The sequence below is a fragment of the Chionomys nivalis genome, chromosome 1, assembly GCF_950005125.1.
Source record: "Chionomys nivalis chromosome 1, mChiNiv1.1, whole genome shotgun sequence".
NCBI lineage: Eukaryota > Metazoa > Chordata > Mammalia > Rodentia > Cricetidae > Chionomys > Chionomys nivalis.
Window position 1 is genome coordinate 164,603,492 of NC_080086.1, and position 20,505 is coordinate 164,623,996.

General features: G+C 39.0%; 1 protein-coding gene across 6 annotated transcripts in view; it reads right to left on the reverse strand.

The window, feature by feature from the left end:
* Positions 1-20,505, reverse strand: part of Ubn2 (ubinuclein 2) — a 79,405-nt gene that overhangs the window by 9,978 nt on the left and 48,922 nt on the right. For 5 of the 6 annotated variants that reach the window (XM_057782179.1, XM_057782182.1, XM_057782191.1 and 2 more), the window contains 3 exons: positions 14,428-14,659; positions 14,072-14,161; positions 1,564-11,367 (listed from right to left, as the gene is read on the reverse strand). The exons of the other annotated variant lie outside the window; for it this stretch is intronic. In XM_057782179.1, the coding sequence (XP_057638162.1) occupies positions 11,318-11,367; positions 14,072-14,161; positions 14,428-14,659 (372 nt within the window). In that variant the 3' untranslated portion in view covers positions 1,564-11,317. Of the gene's footprint in view, positions 1-1,563; positions 11,368-14,071; positions 14,162-14,427; positions 14,660-20,505 lie in introns of those variants that run through there. 6 annotated transcript variants of the gene reach the window in all.

Genomic DNA, 20,505 nt, shown 5'->3' on the forward strand with positions numbered 1-20,505 from the left:
ATAAACGATGAAACAAGGTTATGCCAGAAACAATAGCACACAGCTGTAACCTAGCATTAAGGAGTTTGAGGTAGGCCGATTGCAAGTTCAAGACTAGTATAGGCCACAAAGAGAAACCATGCCAAAAAAAATTAGTGCATACGAATAATAGCAAAGCTATTATTTATTTATTGCTTTGTGAAGACAGTGTGTCAAACCAACAATGGATTTTTTTAAAACACATTTTATTTCGAGAGTGAGTGTGTGGGAATGCATGAATATAAAGGTCAGAGGATAACTTTCAGGAGGTTGGTTCTCACCTTCCATCATGCGGGAGAAGGATCACACTCGAGCTACTAGACTTGGCAGCAGGTATCTTTACTCACTGAGCCATCTCGCTGACCCACTAACAGATCTTTTAAATACCTTGACTGATGACAATGGCATCTGTAGGGGCCCAGAGAGATGGCTCGGTGCCTAAGAGCACATTCATTCCTCTTCCAGAGGACCCAAATTCAACTCGCAGCACCTACATCACATGGCCCACAATTGCCTATAACTTCAGCTACAGAGGATACAACACTCTTTTGGCCTTCATGGGCACTTACATGCACACTCATATACCCACAAGAGGACACACATATGTAAGCAAAAATAAACTCCTAGAATAATATGCAATGGTGCCTTTAATACATCAAAGTTATACACTGACAAAAGATGACGTCATTGAATATATGTCAATTTTTCCCCCCGAGACAGGGTTTTCTGTGTAACAATCCTGGCTGTTCTAGAACTTGCTTTGTAGACCAGGCTGTACTCACACTCAAGAGATCCACCTGCATGCCTCCTGAGTGCTGCCAGCCACAACCACCTGGCATGCCTAATTACTAACTTAGGTATTTTGAGGGTCTGGGGAGGCGTTAAGAAGTGCTTCCGAGGCCAATAGGATTAACATGCAAGAACAGACACAGCTAATTGGTAGTTCAAAGTCACTGGTGCTATTTGAAATTCTTAGAAGTCCTTTTCATCTTCAAGAAACCAAAAATGAAAACAAGCATTCAAACCACTATTCTTATTGGGGGGGGGGGGGTCTATGTCCCTGTCTATTTTTTCTATGCGTCGTTACATATCATTCAACACACACCATGCTGTTGCCTACAGGAAGGACCTAGGGAACCTACATTCTAGGACTCTCCCAACTGCCCTCCTCAGCTACCCAAATGGACATCTCCCAGCACATCTATTTGCCCCTTCTTACTGACTACCAATTCCTGACCACCAATTCCTGACCTGTCCTTGGAGGTCCACCTAAAGCTTTCTCTACTCCTCGGAGTCTTCCCGTTGCTCTAAAACAGAACTCAAATGTCCACTGGCAAGGAAGCACATTTTTGTACATAAAGTTTGAATAATTCTTGACAACTGTATATTGTCAAGTGATTGCAAACTGTTTAGGAACACAATGAGCAAGCTGTGCCCTTCCATTGCCCATGGTGCCCAGGTACAGTATAAATACAGAGTCTCAACCCCTGCTGACGGTGGAGCATTTAAACCCAAATTAGTGTAGTAACACAAGAGACATGGGAGTAATATTTACAGTCCTCTTTATTTAATACAACAAACATATAACATATACAAAAGAAAAAAACCCACTCATGTAAAAGGTCCTGTCACAAAGGATAGACAGGAAACATCTATTCTGAATCAAATAAGGCTCTTATTTCAAAATGGGTTTGCTAGTTACACTTGGAATATGAACAGGGCTGCTGCAAAGTAAGATGAACAAGAGTCCTTGCACTGAAGGAGTATATCATGGGCCAGGCCGGCAAGTTCACATTTAGGAATGTTCTTGCATGTCCCAAATTCATCAGGGGTCTTATGAAATGTGCGGTTCTTTTGTTGCTGTTGTTTTTTTAAACCTGCCCCCCCTTTTTTTTCTTAGAAAAGTTGAGTTCTAAAACCAGGAATCAGGGAAGGGTGGAAACTTTCGTACCCAAGTTTAAAGGGTGCCAGAACTAGATCAAGATTGCAACAGCAAGACGACTGTGGAGAAGAGCTTTGATTCTAATTACTTCCCATTTACTAGTACTGTGCAGACATACCACTGGAAAGGAAGGATGAAGGACATCCTCCTTGCTCAGTGCAGGGTCAGCAGCAGTAGTTTGTCCATATTCCTGCTGAGCTTAACTAGAAATTCAACAAGCACCAATTTGTCTTAAAAGAGCCTTATGCACACACACTCACACATACAGACAAACACATACATGTCATCACCACCCCCTTTTATTAAATTTATTTATTTATTTACTAAAATAATACAAAAAAAGGGAGACAGGTATATTTACAAAACTCCATGGCTGGTACAGTACATAATTTTTAAGACACACTAAATGCTACAATCTTTCAGGTCCTGAGATTATTACAAATACCAACTCAAAGCTTGTGTTCAGGTCCAGTTTTTAGAGGGGGAAAAAAAAGTCTCAAAGTATTAAGTCACACACTTATTTGAAATACAGCATATATTCCTTCAAGTTAGCAAAAAAAACCCCACCTTCCTAAGAGTAGATGCAACATAGTAATTGGGGCATCTCCCCTAAAGGACCATGGACTCCTCAGGCTCCTTTGTGGGAGACCGGCTTGCAAACAAGATAGCATCTGTGCAGGGTGGAGCTGCCGAAAGGGGAGGGACTATTTCCCTAGTGGGAGCAGCTCTGCAGAGTGGACATTCGGGAATAAATAACTGTTTTTCCTTCTGCTACTAAAGAAAAGTCTCCCCTTTCTAAATTTTAACGGGGGTTGGAAATATGTGTTTCAGCAGACTAAAATTCAGACTCTTGTTTTCCAGTTATAGCAAATAGGTCTGCAACCCCATGGCAGTTCTTGCATTCATAAATAAACCTTGCTCACAAGCAAAGAGAGAAAACACCGAACTCTTGGCCACCTTGGTTATACTTTATTTCATTATTTGGAGCACAAAATTTTCACCAAATAGAGATTTCTTTTCCTCTCCTTAAAGTTTGATACTGTTTAACAAGAGAAAGCTCGGGGAGGCTCAAATTAACACACTCTCCTCCAAGGATGGTTTAGTACTCCAATATTTTCTAGAATAAGATAGTTCTTCAAGTTCAGTTGACAACAGGTCACTGCAAAGCTTGGCTCTCTTCTCTGGTGCTAACTATGAATTAGAGGAACTGTGGAGAAGGCCCTTGCTGATCACATGTCAAAAAGGTATGTATAATCTATTATGGAGGCAGAGCTGAAACATCAAGAAAGCTGTTCCAAAGTTAGCTCAACTTTCTATTTAAAACAAATACTTTTGTCAACTGACAAAAATTTATTTCCCTTTTTGTTTCTAGCTAAAACTGGGCAAATCCTTGGTAATTTTGCCAGTGTGGGAGAAAAAACAATTTTCTGACAGGGCATAATGTTTCTGCAAACAGTAGAGTTAAGTAATAAAGGAGGAAAGTCTATGGCTCTAAGTACAGAAAATACAATATGGTTGTGAACTTTTAAGCACAAGTTGTCACACAGGCAGACAATGGCTTCTCTTAGTTGTTGATTCCTAAATGTACTTTGAAGACAGATGGAGCCACTGACTTTTACATTCCCTCAGGGAAGCCATTTTATCTGACATCAGTCAGAGCTCTACCACCAAGCATCCACCAGTCAGACTCAGGGTAAACCAGAATTTTGTAACTGTAGCAACGTGGGGGCAAATGATAGTTTTCCAAGGAAATTAAAACTCGGACTAAGGATTTAAAGGTCGGCTTGGCTCAGATAGACCTTAGCAAAAGAGCTCTGTTCTAGGGGAGGCATGGAAATAAGGTAGGCTGTTATGAGCCCTAATGAAGTCTGTATTTCCTCTGACGAAACTTGAAAGGTACTGGTATTATGTAAAAATGAGACCTATTTATTGTTATTATGGACCTGGACCTCCAGGCTTTGCAAATGCTGGACAAGAGCTCTACCACTGAGCTACACCCTCAGCCTAGGAGATTTATTTTTTTTTAATATAAATGAGAAGAGGAAAATATTCCAATAATCAGTAATCCCGAAGTTCTGGACTATATACAGAACCTTAATTGTACTACTGAGATTTCAAAATGTGTTCCTGACCAGTTTGGATAGCAGTGTTAAAGTATACAAAGTTTGAATACCAACTGCTATGAAATGGAAATACATAGGAAACACAGAGAAGCAGAATCATCACAACACAAGGAGATCACAAATAAACACCTTAAAGCAAATGGTACTTAGAGTGTGCATGAGAAAAGTGTCATTTAGCATCAGGTTGTTAAAGGCATTTCCACTAAACTCAAGATAACCTATGCTTGTGCCCTCTGCTAAGATGCAAACTATCCACTTATACTATCTTTGTGTTGGAACACAAAGAGCAGACGGAAAAGTGGCGGGCAAGAGGATGTAGAAACAACCTGTCTTTCCTCCCTAGTCTAACAACAAGCAACTTATACTGTAGTGGAACAAGTGGCTAACTAAGAGCTCAACACCAAAGGCAAGAATAAAGACCAAAAGAAATGAGGAACTCAACATTAATGTTTGAAAAGCTCTTTTCAATCAGTCTTAGCCACCTTTTCAGCTCTGTCAACCAAACACTAAACTTCTCAGCAACACACTGGGTGACTTCATAAAAGCACAAACATGCTCCACAACACTAACTCCAGGTCTGCACAGGTAAAAGGGTCTTCAGCTAACTTTTTATGTAAAGTTCACATTTTAGGACAGATGAACACAGGCAATGCATCTATTTTAGGTTGCTGTTATTCTTCCCCAGAGGAAACACACACACATTCGACAAACTCCCTAAACCTTATTACTTTGGGTTGAAATCTTAACATTTTTTATTGAAGAAGGAACAAGAAGGAAATGCAGAAAATAAAGAGTATGTTTATCTGCATAGTTGATACTTAAAGGTTATGAACTAAGGCCTTATCTGGAGGAGAAAAAAAAATGAACAAAAATGCCAAAAGGGATTTTAGAAAAACAATAACAAACACCTAGGACTTAGAGACTGACCAGGTCTTCTGGGATCAGCCCAGATGTGCTGGCTGCTTAGGCCAAGTGCTTTCTCCTAACTCGCTTGAGCTGTAACTGTTCCTCGACACCCGGGTCTCTCTGCTGTAATTTAAACTCCCTCACACTCACTCTCTTTCACACACTATTTAGCCCCAGTAAAAACTGCAGCATCCATTTGTTCCTTTGTTTTAAAGAGAAACGTTTTATGTATTATTACTTAGTATGCACTAATAGAAGGTGAGATAAAATGATCTTAATCTCCTCCCTGGAGCTAGGGAAATCATGTTTCCTTCTACTCTGACCATCCCTACCTCTGCTCCTGATAGGAAATAAATCCTGTCTTCTTTCTCCCATTTTCCTACAATCTGAGCAGCTGATGGCTCCGACTTGCTTATGGGCTGAAGAAGCATGAACTGCAAAGTTAAAAGTACACACAGCTCCCCCCCCCAGGGCAAAGCTGGATAAACCTACAGAAACAGGAGCAGTGTGTAGGATCTGATTTACTGTTAGAAACGCAAAACCTTAGTTTCCACCACCAAGCAGGTACTACAAGTAAAGTGAATTCAGAAGGTGGAGGAGGGAGCTATAACCTGTCAGAATCATTTATCTGTAAACCAGACTATCTTGAAAACATCACACAAGTAATAACATCATAAAAGCTTAAAACAATCACTTGGTAGTTAAGAAACTTGGTGTCATCCCCTTTGATTTAACCTGAAACTAGTAATTCTACCACACTATAAATATGGTGTGTTTAAATATCAAATATGCATCTAAATTAAAATTCCAATGATTTTTTTTAAACATAAAGACCATAGGGTGCTCTTTATATCCATTTTAAGGAAAACATTTGCCTTTCAAGCTCTGCAGCAAGATAATACTATTAATTATATAGGATGTTCTAGAAAAACTCAAAATATTTTTGAAATAGTAAAGTCTCTGATATCCCTGGGAGGTAGGCAATTATTATTATACCCAATTGTCTCATGGGTAATCTGAGGCACAAAGGTTAAATGACATCCCCCTAGATAAAACTGTTTAGGAGTTAACACTCACTACTGATCCTAGCTGCCAGACAACAGCTCTGCTACCAGGAGCTTCTTTTTTTTTTTTAGCCACAAGTCTCCTTTTCCAATTAAAATTTTACTTACATGGGGTACTTTGTAGATATATTTGTACTGTTTAGAGAATTGGTTCAATTTAGTCTTTTTCAATATGTCACATCTAAAATAAATAAATAAATCTTAGATTCTGGAAGTTATGTTATTTTGCTCAAGAAAGATATTTAAATAATCATGAAATCAGATCAAAATCTAATCATCTAGAAAATAAAGAGATTAAAAATCTCAAGTATGTTGCAGATTATGAGTGTTTTTTCACTATCTAAATTCTAAGCTTACTGAAGTTTTAAAAGGTATTCAGCTACATAATTTCTTAAAGATCATTTTCCAGAAGAAAACACCTTTTAATATTGACATGAGTGCTAACTTCCTTCAAAGTGTATTCAGATACCACTGCATGGTTCTAGCTCTAGCCACCCATGTGTTTGTCTGCATAGGGCACCATCTCAGATTGGCCCACAAGATGCTCTTATTATTCTGATGCTTCCTTACACACTACGTCTGCCAAATTTGAAGGGTAGAGAGAAGTGGATTACATCCAGAAAAAGTCAACGAGTCCACCGAGTTTATTATGCTTGCAATAACCAACACATATATGCTATATATATATATATATTATCCTATATATATATATATATATACACACACACACACACACATTTATTAACTTCTACAGATATTCAGAAGGGGAAGCCAGCATTATGTGCAAAGACTACTTCCCATTCTGCCCATCTGAATCAACTCAAACCAATGGAACAAACAGGGCAGAAGTTCTGCAATGTCAAAAGGGCAGTGCTTAGAAAGATTGCCACGAACAGCTGTTCCTGGTTGTAGACACACACTGTGCATCTCGTACTTGTGCCCACACATACAGAGCAGAAGGAAGAGTATTATAACATGATATGATCTTGGCAAGTCTGAGATTCTTTCTCCTGAATCCCTTGACTTTATCAGTATGTATTTGAGGGTGTCTGAAAAGTTTCAAAAGAGGGGAGAAAAACAAAGAAATAAAAGGCACTTAACAAAGACAAAGGCCTGAACTGAGCATGGTTTAGAGCATATAAGCATTTTTACCAGAGATAAGAAATTATTTACAAGGAGTTAAACTTTTCCCTTAAAACTTTATAAAATAAAATTGCATAACATGTTTGTGATCATTTATCTACTACTGTACTTTTTTTCTGCTTTGTTTTTACAAAACCAAAAGCACCCCCAAAGCAAAAACAAAAAGTCACACATCTACAACTAAAAGTCAAAGTGCCCCTTCAGAGAACATCAGGTCAGCAGAAGTACTCGTGCTGAAGCACAGGACAGTTCTCAAGTTTGGCCTGCAGTATAGACTTTTGTCATTCTTCTATTTTCAATTTGAAAAATAAAACAAAACAAAATCCAACAAACAAAGGAAACAAATTCAAAACCTAGATAATAATAACAATACAAGGACCAGTGTGCTTTTGTAGTGCACTCCTAAAATAAAGTACCCTAGTTCTACACTGGGAGCAAAGCACATGACAAAATCTCCTACAAACAGAGAAGTTAAAGTCAACCAACACAGGCAAATTCATTTCCAAATGTAGCAGCAAGTAGGACAGATAAGTTCTAGAGACGATCCCAAAGGACAGAGTTCTTATAACCAATGGCAGTTGCAATAACAGTAGAATTTTCATTTCAGAAAGTCTTGAGCCAAGTAGAGGTGGAAAGGGTTGTGGGAGAGGGCATCTGGAGGAGAGAGAATAGGAGTGCCTGCCCTTCCATCTCTGCATAGTAAACAATTTAGATCTGCTTTGGGAAAAAATATCCTGGGTTAAGACCAGTTCCAATAAGCTGTTTCCAAGCAGGTGTCAAACCCACAGTTTTCAAACGGGTATATGCCCGGTTCTTCCCCCAGTGTTGGGACCCAAATAAGCTTTATTCAGCATCTATGACACAAAACAATATAATTTGGGCTAATAACATCCATCAAAGGGGTGGTGGGCATGAAAGAATGTGCTAATTAAATCTTCCTGATTTCTTCAAAGTATAAGGACTTTCTTACTATAGATTAAAACTTGGCTTCTTTCCCCCAAATCTTTTCTCCAGATTGTTTTAAAATCATGATTTCCCACTCTGTTCTCAGAAGCATGAGAAAAATTATAATTTAACTTTAATAGAAATTATTGCTTGCAATTATTTTGGAGGCTCTCAATGAGCTTGACACTTTGCTCCCAAACAGTCTCCAACTGAGGTTCAGCACTGCTGTCCGAGGACAGCTCTGCTGACTGTTATTGCTTGTGAATACTGAGGATCACCTTGTATGTACAGTAACAGCTTATACATCAGTGAAGGCAATTTCAAATATAAGACAGTTGGAAACAAATAGCTTAATCTTCCTGAATCAAGTACCCCATGAGTGGGTTAAGTGTGCTGATTTACCTCTGCATTTGGATCTTGCTAATGCTCTTTAGCAATACACACTGCTCTACAGATATCCTTTCCAGTTATTCACCATTTTCAAAATAACATAATTTGACTTTAAGTGCAAAAATACAGTATGAGTCGCAAGTCTCTGTTAAAAAATAACCAACTTATACGCTTGTTTTTAGTAATAAAAACTGTAAAGACAGGTAACCATAAAGTATGGAGACCATTTTCAATGTTATGATATAGAAAGAAATGTATTTACATGTAGAAAGGACTCTGACTTATCTGTATAACACGAGAGGGTTGCTGAAGTAGGGCTCTCTCAGCAGTCCTTAGGAATCAAGACTGACAGAAACAGAATATACTTTACATCTTATATATTCTTAGAGCCCAGGGCTTCAGGGAATTTTATAAAAAGACACAGGAAAAAGAATTACTAATCTTGTTTTCTAATGATGGCAAAGAACCATCAGAGCCTTCATATAGTATGGTTCAGAAGTGATAGATTTAAGAAACTACAATTATCATTATTGACTTTTAATAGCATTTGATTTATATGAATGGGTGTGCCTATGTAAACACACAAACACACAGGTATCAGCAGGAAGAGACTAAATGCACTGACTTCTCCTTGGTAGAGGAAGTGAAGCCAAAGGCCGCCTTCCTAAGCACACCCCCAGCACAGCAGCCCAGGCAGTATTAGCAGGCATGTCTGAAAAGAAGTCACCCGGTACTATAGTAAGCCAAGAGCTGAGCAAGTTCCTCTAAGAGACCTTTCAAATGAAACTTAGCATGCTAAGTTCAAGTCAAAGCTCTCTTCAACGTCCCTGTATCTTTCCAAAATATCTACTGGGCTCATGTAGCATCTGTATTTGTTTTATTGATAAACTAAATTACTATAGTCAAGAAATTATACCAATGATTTCTTTTCTTTTTTGAGACAGGGTCTCATTGTTAGCCCAGTTCAGATTAGCCTGGGACTCACTGACATATACTCCAGGCTGGCCTCAAACCTGAGATCCTCCTGCCTCAGCCTCCTGAGTATTGAGATTACAAGCACTGGGCAGCACACCAAGCTTCAACGGTTCTTCTGAACAATCATTTTCCCTTACTGTAACAAGTTTTTGGAACTAAAGTTTTAAATTATTTATTCATCGACTTTTGGCTATGAAGCATGCCAATGTGACTTAAGTCAAATTATAGGCATTTAAAATCCGAGTAGATCTGTGGTTGGTTATTATAGTCCTGGATGCTTCTTGGGACTTCTGCTTATTAAAGGAAAATTGGGCCTGGTTAACACTCTTATCTGTATAAACTTAATCGTACATGGTAACATGTAATGAGAATATAAAAGCAACCTTGTTATTACCAGGCTAGTCTGTCATCATATATAAACGAATCTGTCATCATATATAGACTAAAGTTACATCACTTAGAGCTACTCTTAGATAGTTTGAAAATACTCACAAGTTTAAAATTCAGGGGACACCACAATGTAATTGAGGCAAAAATAAAATGTTTCCAAATAGAATTGTATGTTTTCCCCTTTACATCCTTCATTGTCTCTATTCACATACAGAAACCAGAATTAAAGAATCTTAATTATCTGTAGGTTTACTTGAATATCAGCATTCTGAGTAAATTCTAGTAAAACTTTAAGATTCCAAATGCCTGAAACATTTTTACTGCACTGGATATAGGGCATAAAGTTTCACTGTGATAGGAATAATCAGTACTCTTACTGGGATTCGTCCCTTTAAAACAGTGTACTATTATGTACATGCTACTTAGTTGGCCCACAAAGAAACAGATGCTGTGCACACTGTTTATATCAACAGCTCTAATCACCTGAAGTACCACTAGTAAAGAGCACTGTGCAGTGAGGGAACTGGGCGTCTGCAGTTCTTGGCAGGCTACAAAGGAGATGAGCAGCAAAGCAGCAACCCAACAGCAAAGACCCCATGAATCAAGAGAAAATGCGAGCACTCACTTCTGCACATCAGCAGTAGAAATAAATACTAACCAGTCCAGACCGGACGACAGTCAGCTGCACAGGAGTTCAGTACCTACTCTGGAAGGAGGATGAGATAGACCCTTTCACAAAAAGGGTCTACATTTTGTCTGTTAAGAGCAACAGGCTCACTTTCCTTACTTTAAAAATCTAGAAGATATAGTAATATATATCACTGTGCTACAGCAACTTTGCTGAACCATTTTCAGTCTACTGACTTACACTGTGAACTGCTACATACTGGAGAAGATTCAAGTTTGCTCAGGACATTTGAGGGTACAGTACTCTTGGGCTACTGTCTGGAGAGCATCATGCAACTGACTGTAGCAAATCTGTCCACTACATAGACATGACTGATTCTCCTCAAACTGGGTTAATTCTACTTTTTAGTTGCTTTTATTATGCACTTATATGTAGAGTGTTCAGATCCAACCCCCAGGATGGATGGCCATTTACCCAAATCCTCTCAACTTCCTTCTTTCTCCCCCCAGGGTAAAAAAAAAAAATCAAATTGATACTTCTGTGGGTTTGACAGCTGAGTCTCTTTTAAAGTTACTATGGGAACTTTAAGAGACTAACTTTGCACAAAAGCAGTTCTTCCTCCTGCACCTGGCTTTGCTCAAGTAACATTTTCTTTCCTTTTCCTCCTCACCACAGTGCTTGGGACAAGAATGTAAACATTGACAGAAACAGCAGCCCTGTGACCACATAAGACTTTCCCATCAGGTAGGTCCCATCAGCCAGTCAAATGATTCCTCTCTTGATTGCTGGGAAGTCACTGAGATTTCCGTGGTAACTTAGTGTCCCCTTTACTTTGGCCTCCATCTGAGAAAATAAACAAATTGATATGGTTTGGCATATTTTAAAAAAGAAAAAAAGGGAAAAGAAAAAGCAGAAGAATCAGTTTATTGTGAATTACATTTCTAAAAAGATAACCTTTATCTCACATGATGATGGCATTATAGAAGTTGATTACACATGGGATGTAGAAACTCAGTGACTGCAAACTATATAAAAACTATTCTAGCAGGTGTTTACCATTTATTTACCTCATAACCATGTCCAATGCTGGATTATAGAGAAACCAGATCACACAATGCCCACCTTCAAGGGACCTACCACATCTTTTGATTTCTTTGGAAGCCTAGGTCAATTTTATTTTCTTGTAAGTGAAATTGAATACTTTGCCATAACATGACATGTGGTAATTCCCAAGCATTGTGAACATATCACATTGGTAGTAAAGAAAGTCCAGCTATGTCTCTCTGTAGGTCCTAGCCTTGAGGTACAGGATGTGAGACTGCTGCTGGGGCTGGGCAGCTTAGTTTCCATATCTACTAATGCTATTGTCCTTCACTGTTTACAGAAAATATGGACCCACTCCATGTGATCCTCAGCCAAATAGTTCTAAAATAACTGGTAGGAGAGAAAAAGGGGTTACCCAGGCAAGAGTAGGACCCATTGACCCAGAGGGCCAACAGAATAGAAAGTCTCCATAAGTGCAGAACCCTAGTAAGGAAAAGACTCAATGACAAGCCAGGCCTGAGAGATAACAACAAGGGAAGGAAACTCTTCAAAGGAAGAGGAATGAGTAGGGATCATAAGTCACATGGCCAGATTTACTCATATCCAAGATCTTAGAAAACATTTTTAAAAAAATTTAAAACACTGTCCTTAGAAGAAAAACTATTATCAATGTTAGTGATTATTATAAAGTAACTTTGGTTAATTATTAAAATAAAATAATTCTATCAACTAGACTGAAATTCTTTAAACGAGCGTTTAGTGTAGCATGGCCCATGGCGAAATCTGGCCCATCATCTGTTTTTGTTAATAGAGTTTTATTGGAATCCAGCTTTACTTGCTTGTTTATAAATTATTTGTGGCTATTTTACATGACAATGATTTAAGTAGTTGTAAAAAAAAGACTAGCCTTTAATCCCAGCACTCGGGAGGCAGAGGCAGGCAGATCTCTGTGAGTTCGAGACCAGCCTGGTCTACAAGAGCTAGTTCTAGGACAGGCTCCAAAATGACAGAGAAACCCTGTCTCCAAAAACCAAAAAAAAAAAAAAAAAAAAAAAAGACTAAATGACTTTAATGACTGCAGACCACTCACGCTTGGTGGCACACAGCACACAGTGAGTTCAAGGCAAGAATGATCTATAAAGCAAGTTCCCGGGCAGCCAAGTCTACACAGAGAGACCCTGTCTCTGAAAGCAAAAGCAAAGAAAACCTTTTTTGACCTTTGTTTACCAGCTGGGACTCTTTCAATCAGTTATTGTCATTAGATCCCACGGCACAGCTACGAGGCACTCTCTTTGCCTTCAGCGTGGGGTGAGAGAAGCGATGCTGAAGCCTTTCAAGCTGGCAGCTCTACGACTGGAAGCCCAGAAAGCTTGAAGGCCTTACATCGACTTTAAATGAAGGGTTTAGACATTGAACTTCAGTTATTTGGAAAATACTCATCTTTTTCCTGTGCTGGGAGAGTAGGGTTGACCAAATAAGAGATAACTCTAGAGATGGAACAATGGGGCCTTTTGACCATCAAGAATTCTGGTTGTCTACTTCCTTGTAGGCGGTCACATTCATGACAATCATCAAGAGCTCCTGTCCCCAACTGGATCCCAGAACAGAAATATATTCAAGCCCAATCAAGAGCAGGAAGGTCAGATGGGGTTTATGTTCCTTTTCTCAAGGATGAGTCTTGGGCAGCTGATCACAGGAATGATCATGAAATTGATGATAGCCTATTGCCTCCAGACTGATGCACAGCTTCAATTTCTGCCCTATGCTCAACAGTAAACCAGTGTAAAGACAGTTTTAGTTTTACTTTTAACTTGTATGGGTATTTTGCCTGTATGTATGTGCCTGGTGTCCATGAAGGCCAAAAGAGGGCATAATATCCCCTAAAGTCACAGATGGCTATGAGATGCCACGTAGATGCTGGGAACTGAACTTGGGTCCTCTGTAAGAGCATTAAATGACTTTAATTGCTAAGACTTGAGTATGACTTCAAAACACCTTGTATGTGTGTATGTATGTGTGGGCACACATACCACAGTGTTCTTGTGAAGAGGATACTTTTGTGGAATTGGTCCCTTTACCTTTTTTTGTGGGTTCTGGGGACAAAACTCAAGGACTTTAACCTGCTGAACCTTCTTGTCAACATCTAGGACTTTGGATAATTATTTTATGAATTCTTTTTTTTTTTTTTTTTTCCCGAGACAGGGTTTCTCCGTAGCTTTTGGTGCCTGTCCTGGAACTAGCTCTTGTAGACCAGGCTGGTCTCAAACTCACAGAGATTATGAATTCTTGATTAGGTAACATGTCTATATAATAAAATTCTTTCCCCATGTGTCTAAATAGATCTCATTTATCCTTTTTTCTTAAGAAAAAAATGTCTGTTGCCACTGAGGATCCAGGTAAATGAAAACCCCCAAAGTTTGGTCAGTTCATTCACACTGTTTGAAGAAACTTTAATCAGCATCTATACTCAGTTATACACAATAGGAACAAACAGCTTGCTTACCATTAAATGCTTGCTGTAAGTGTGTAGGCAGAGGTGAGTGGGAAAGTGTTGCTGCATGCTGAGTTCCCGGCTGTAAACTCTTTAGTAAATCTGAGAGAGAAACAGACTTGTCAGTGATCTTTACCATGTGGGCCCCCTTAACTCAAACTCAGTAAGACTCTGTCTTCTCTAATGCCGGTCTAAGCCCCAGCTCCAGAGTTTTCTAACACTACAGCACACACATGTAAAGAATTGACTTATGTAAATACAGCCATGAGCATGCTAAAAATCCCCCATGTTGACTTTCTTCTACATACTTCATAACAGAAATGCGGGTGGATGGTCCATTAGTTCATTTGAAACAGAGCCCCACTTACTCTGAGTTAGGCTGTGATGGAAAGCGGCTGAGGTAGATCCCGAGGTGGTTGTCACTCCAGCTGTGTCCGTTCCAAAGCCAAGTAGCTCCAAGGGAAACTGGAAGGGCATGGTCACTGGAACAAGGCCACCCAGCATCCCAAAAGGAGTCACAGTTTGATTTGTTACAGACAAAGGTGATGTCATGAGAGTCAGAGGTGAGGCATTAGCCAATAATGATGCTCCTGTTGTGGACTGTGTAGAAACCAGGGGTCAAAATAGATAAGAAATAAAGCATTGCACCTAAGTTGATTTAACATCGTCATGGATGTAAGACTGTGTCTTTATCTGTTCTAACAAATGAGAGAAAAATTAAGACTGAAGTGAAAAATATAATCCAGAGAGTTACTAATAATGCTTCTGAAAATCTGCAAACGACATTTGAAAACTTTTGTATGTACAGTTCTTGTATTAGCACTGTAGTTTGCTTCTTAGCTGTTCAATGCCCATTCTTGCTTGTAAGCCTCAATCTCCCTTTCTCTACTTCTCCTTCCAAAACTACAGATATGAATCACAGGGAGTAATTCGAGTCAATGTCCCTGGGACTCCGCAGACTCTTTCCTGGCCCAAGGCCTACAGCTGCTGCTCCCATCTAATGTGCTTTCGTCATGGCACCTGACACAGATGAGGCCCCCTGGGCACTCCTCATCCTTGGTCTTACCTGTGCTTCCCCAGAGCTGCACACTTCCCAACCTATACCACAAAGGGCGCCAACTGAAGCCTCCCAAAACATTCTTTCTCTCTCTTTCTACAACTCCACTGTTATTTCTGCATCTTTCCCATCTCCCAGTCATAATCTAATCTTATTTGTAATCCTTTTCAAAAATCAATACTGAATGACAACCTTCATTTTCCACACTATCTCTCCAGAACCACTAAAACTGGTTTTCATTACATCACTTTTCTGAAATCAGACTTTCAAAGTATAAAGCATTTTCTCATTTCTTTATGTGAGTTTTGAGGTCCTGTGGGGTGAATCAGAAATCTGCTAATGTCGATGTGCTTCTATGGGAAACTAGTTAAGTATACTCAAATAAAATATATTTGAGCTAATTCAGTATCTCCAATGACTTTCTATGCGACAAGATTTTTTCCACTTTTGATATTTCTTCATGATGGGCACTTATCATCAACATTTATTTAAACACATCCAACTTTCTCAGACGCAAGCATTACATACTACAGTCCTGCCACTGTAGTTTTCTTTTGTAGAGTTCCTCAGCTAAAAAATTGATAGTTTCAACTGTGGTCAATAAAACAGAATTTTATCCCCCCCCCATTTTAATTTAGAAACTAGAGAGATGGTCAGTGGAGGTGGCGCACGCCTTTGGGAGGCAGAGGCAGGCGGCTCTCTTTGAGTTCAAGGCCAGCCTGGTCTACATAGCAAGTTTCAGGCCAGGTAGAATTTCCAAAAAGCCTTGTTTTTCTTTTCTTTCCTTCTTTCTTTTTTAAAGATTTATTTATTTATTATATTTATTGTATTTATTATACCCAGTGTTCTGCCTGCACACCAGAAGAGGGAATCAGATTTCATTATAGATGGTTGTGAGCCACCAAGTGGTTGCTGGGAATTAAGTTAGGATCTTTGGAAGAGTAGCCAGTACTCTTAACCTCTGGGCCATCTCTCTAACCCCAAAAAGCTTTTTTCTTAAGTTAATGATACATATTAGATATTGTTGGTTTGTGTGCTATTTCTACCAAAAACATCATTAATTAAAGGTTGATAGGTTGATGTTTTATTTATTTTTCAAACAGCATCTCAATATGTATCTCAGGCTGGCTTGGAACTCATTACGTAATATAAAAAAAAAAAAAAAAACCTTGAAATCCGAGTATCCCAGCCTCAGCCTCTTAACTACGATGATTACAGGAATGTCTCATATACCACCACACATGGGAAAGGCTAAAGGTTTTATTTCGTAACATGTAAGAAAATACATGGAACTTTCCCATACATATGTAGCACCCCAGGGTTAACACCACTGAACAAAAAGTGAGGTCACTCTCAAGAAGTCATCATATTTAAGTTCCACAACTTCATTTCCATACTTTGCGCATCTCCTGTGTTATCACTGACATTATAAGCTCAGTTCTGACCTGTCACCTCAATTTTAATCCTGTGAACCAGAGTTTAGTGAGTATCACCACATGGGTTTCTAACACTCAGCTAGCCTGACATGTCCAAACTGGACTCACCTGGTCCCCACCCTCCACTGTCTTGCCATCAGCAAGCACTTCTTTTTCCAGGAGTTTGGGACATCAACCTTAGTCTGCAGGCCTCAAAAACTAAAGGAGTTTCTTCTTCACCCAACCTTCTCTTTCCACCCAAGCAGTAATCCTCAACACTTTGTTACAGACACCTTGAAAAGTGGCCAGCCCTTCTCTCTACTATACCTCTTATGATACACAGTGGGTACATTTAAGAAAAAATATTCAGTTACAAACAATACTGTCTTAAAGTGACCAGGATAAAAAGGATCCCGTATCAGTTTAAAAGTAAGCAAGAATGCGGGTTGGAGATATGGCTCAGTGGCTAGGGGCACTGGCTGCTCTTCCAGAGGTCCCGGATTCAATTTCTACAACCACATGGTGTGGTGGTGGCTCACAAACATCTCTAGTGTGATCTGATGCCCTCTTCTGGCATAAAGTCGACAGAGCACTCATATACATTAAATAAATAAATAAATCTTAAAAAAAAAAAAGTAAGCAAGAGCTGGAGAGATGGTTAAGAGCACTGACTAAGCCGGGCAGTGGTGGCGCACGCCTTTAATCCCAGCACTCGGGAGGCAGAGGCAGGCGGATCTCTGTGAGTTCGAGACCAGCCTGGTCTACAAGAGCTAGTTCCAGGACAGGCTCCAAAACCACAGAGAAACCCTGTCTCAAAAAAAAAAAAAAAAAAAAAAAAAGCACTGACTGCTCTTCCAGAGGTCCTGAGTTCAATTCCCAGAAACCATCTGGTGCCCTCTTCTGGACTACAGGCATACATGCAGGCAGAACACTGAATACATAATAAAAAAAGTTTAAAAAGTAAGCAAGAATGGTTCCTTCATTTTAGACCTAAGTCTACTGTAGTCTCAAGATAATCTCCAACGTTGTGCCCCAAATTTTCTCTCAATGAAAAACAGTAAATAATGCAAATGATTGAACCTTTTAAAGCCTTTCTCCAAGAGTCTAACTGAAGCATTACAACAGATAGAGAACATAAATTAGGACAAATTCCAAATTTTAAAAATAATTTGAATACCAACAATTAAAAAATATTCTATAACTAATATTTTATACTTTTTAAGAATTTTTCAAACCTAATTTTGTTTATGACTAAGTTAGAATTACCGGGTGACCTCAATGTTACACTGACATTTAAGCGTTTAGGCACTTTCAGAAGTAGAAAATCCCACTTTTACAATATCTGGGAGCATAGAAAGGCTGTCAAGATTGGCTAGATAAGCAGACTATATAGTGTCCATAATCAGACATGTTTTTATGAATGGAAACTGCTCTCCTCAGGTAGGCACCTGGATCCTATAAAGCTACTCATTCTGTTTGCTGAGACAGCTGTTTCCTATTCACCTAGAATAATATTCTGATATGTAGCCAGACTGTTCTTTTGGTTCAAACCTTCTAACAGGTTCCCTTCTTCACAAAATAAACCTCAAATCCTTACTGTCCCTTATCAGGCCCCCTTGACCTAGTGTAGGTTTATCCCCATAGTTAGGTCACACACACACACACACACACACACACACACACACACACACGGGCTTTCATCTCAGCATGTTTATTTGCTGTTTCCTCTAGCTCATACCAGTTTCCTGTCTTCTTTATGCACGGTTATGTCCTGCTATTTCAACTCTCAGCTCAAATAAAATAGTATTTCTTTAATAGGTCTTCTGGAGTCCCTTATGTTAGCAACAATCAATTTTTAACATTTTTTTCATAGCACATGCTTCTTTCTTTTTAAAATAAAACTGATATTTAGCTTATCTAGAATATATGCTCCACAAGAGCAGATGTAGTATGTTATTCACCCTGGTTCCCCAGTACATAGAACAGAGCCTGGCACATGGTACTCAATTTGCTCACTGAATGATGGCTTTTAGAGTCATAAAGTAACAAATACAAAGTAAGTTGAAGTGCAATAAAGAGGAAGACGGTTCTGTAAGGAAAGTAGACAGAGCTTGGACTTAGGAATATTTTCACTCTCAGCCTTTGTTAAACGACCCATCTTTTCCACTGTGCTGTGGCTAGCACTGCAGATGCCTTATAGACAGGAAATGCAGGCTTCACAAGACCGGACACCAAATGTACTCCCCTCATGAAGGAACATCGCTTTAAGCACCTGTGTTTAATAATACCCGGAGGCCACAAACAGCTAAGAAGGCTTCAGAGCTGCTATGTCATATGAAAACAACTATCAGTGGCAGAGGCGACGTGACATTAATCAACTGTTGACTTTTTCTTTAGTCAAACCAGTAAGACAGAAAAACAGACCAAAGAAAGCAGGAAACTTGGGGTTTCCAAGTCATACAGTGACCCAAGAGTGGAAGAGTACTGGGAAGGAACTTGTCAGGAACACACATTTTTGTCATGCAGCTTTCTTGCTGACAGATCAACTATTCTTAAGACAGTGAATGGCTTCTTTTAGGATAAATGATAATCAAATACAAGATGGTCAGGTAGATTTTAGAGGTGAGAAAAGGTGAAGGACAATTTAACCAGACCCTTGAAGGCAATGACATAAAAAACCAACCACAAAGCCAATTTTTAAGTATAGAAAACTCCCTTACCATTTTATAAGAAAGTAAATGAAGTCATAACTCTGATAATGAAACAAATACTTATGTCATGGGAGATTTAACCAAAATCTGATTACGATTTCAGCAAAATGGTACAGCTAAGAACCGTAGTTCTTATTTTCATAATGAAAATGACAAGGTAACATAATGGTAACATTCATGAAATTAAGAGTTTATCATTCATTTCTTCATTCTTTTTTGAGACAGGGTCTCCCTATGTAGTCCCGATTGGTTGGGAACTCACTATGAAGATAAAGTTAGACTCAAACTCACAGAGATCCACCTGTTTCTGCCTGGTATTGAAGGTGAGCCACACCATACCTGGTTGTTATTATATGGTGGTGCATGTTTATAACCCCAGTAGTGGCCTTGTCAAAAGTCTTGTCTCAGAAAGAACAAAAGTATGGATAGTAAGGAGGTATGGAGCCAGGAACTATCACTTTTTTTTTTAGAATTCCATTTCTTTTTTTCCTTTGACCAAATTAAAGGTTAATTTTAGAAAGGATCGCCGTTTTAGCAAGTCTGAACATTAGTAAAGACTAATTCCCAAATTATCTATAAGGAACAAGTGTAACCGACAATCCCCACTATCAGCATTTGAGCTTCACTGTTCACCTCTCCCCCTTTGTCTTTCTTGCTCTCTTTGAGATACGGTACCACTAGCTTGCCTAGGTTGGTCTTAAACTTACAGGCTCAAGTGATCGTCCTGACTCCTGGGCTAGGATGCAGATGACGAACACTCACTCAGCTTTATTTCCTTATTATAAAAAGATGTTTAAGAGACTAAACATCCATATGTTTAGTAAACTGAACTTGTTCTACATTAGTATGCAATCCTGAACCCATGTGAGTAGAAGAATGATAACTTGGTATTATTAAGTGTATTCAACACCAAGTCTTACACTATACTAAACCGCACGAAGCCCCTACAAATAGTAAGGGGAAAGCTTTTCATTAAATTCCTAATGCACAAAAATTGGAGCAGCATGAAGTTAAAGCATTGCCGTAGACAACTCATTTCCCAAACCAGAGTCATGTTCTCAAAGACTTAGGACCTAAGCACTTGTAAATCATAAAATATATTTATAACATGACATTGTATAAGACAGTTTTTTTTGAGAACAGCCTTAAAATACCCTACATATGAAAGGCATAGGTGGTTTTTATTTTGTCTCTAAATTTGCTCACAGTGACAATGTATTACTTCCAGGAGGGGAAAAAAAATCACACATCATTAATGTGAAG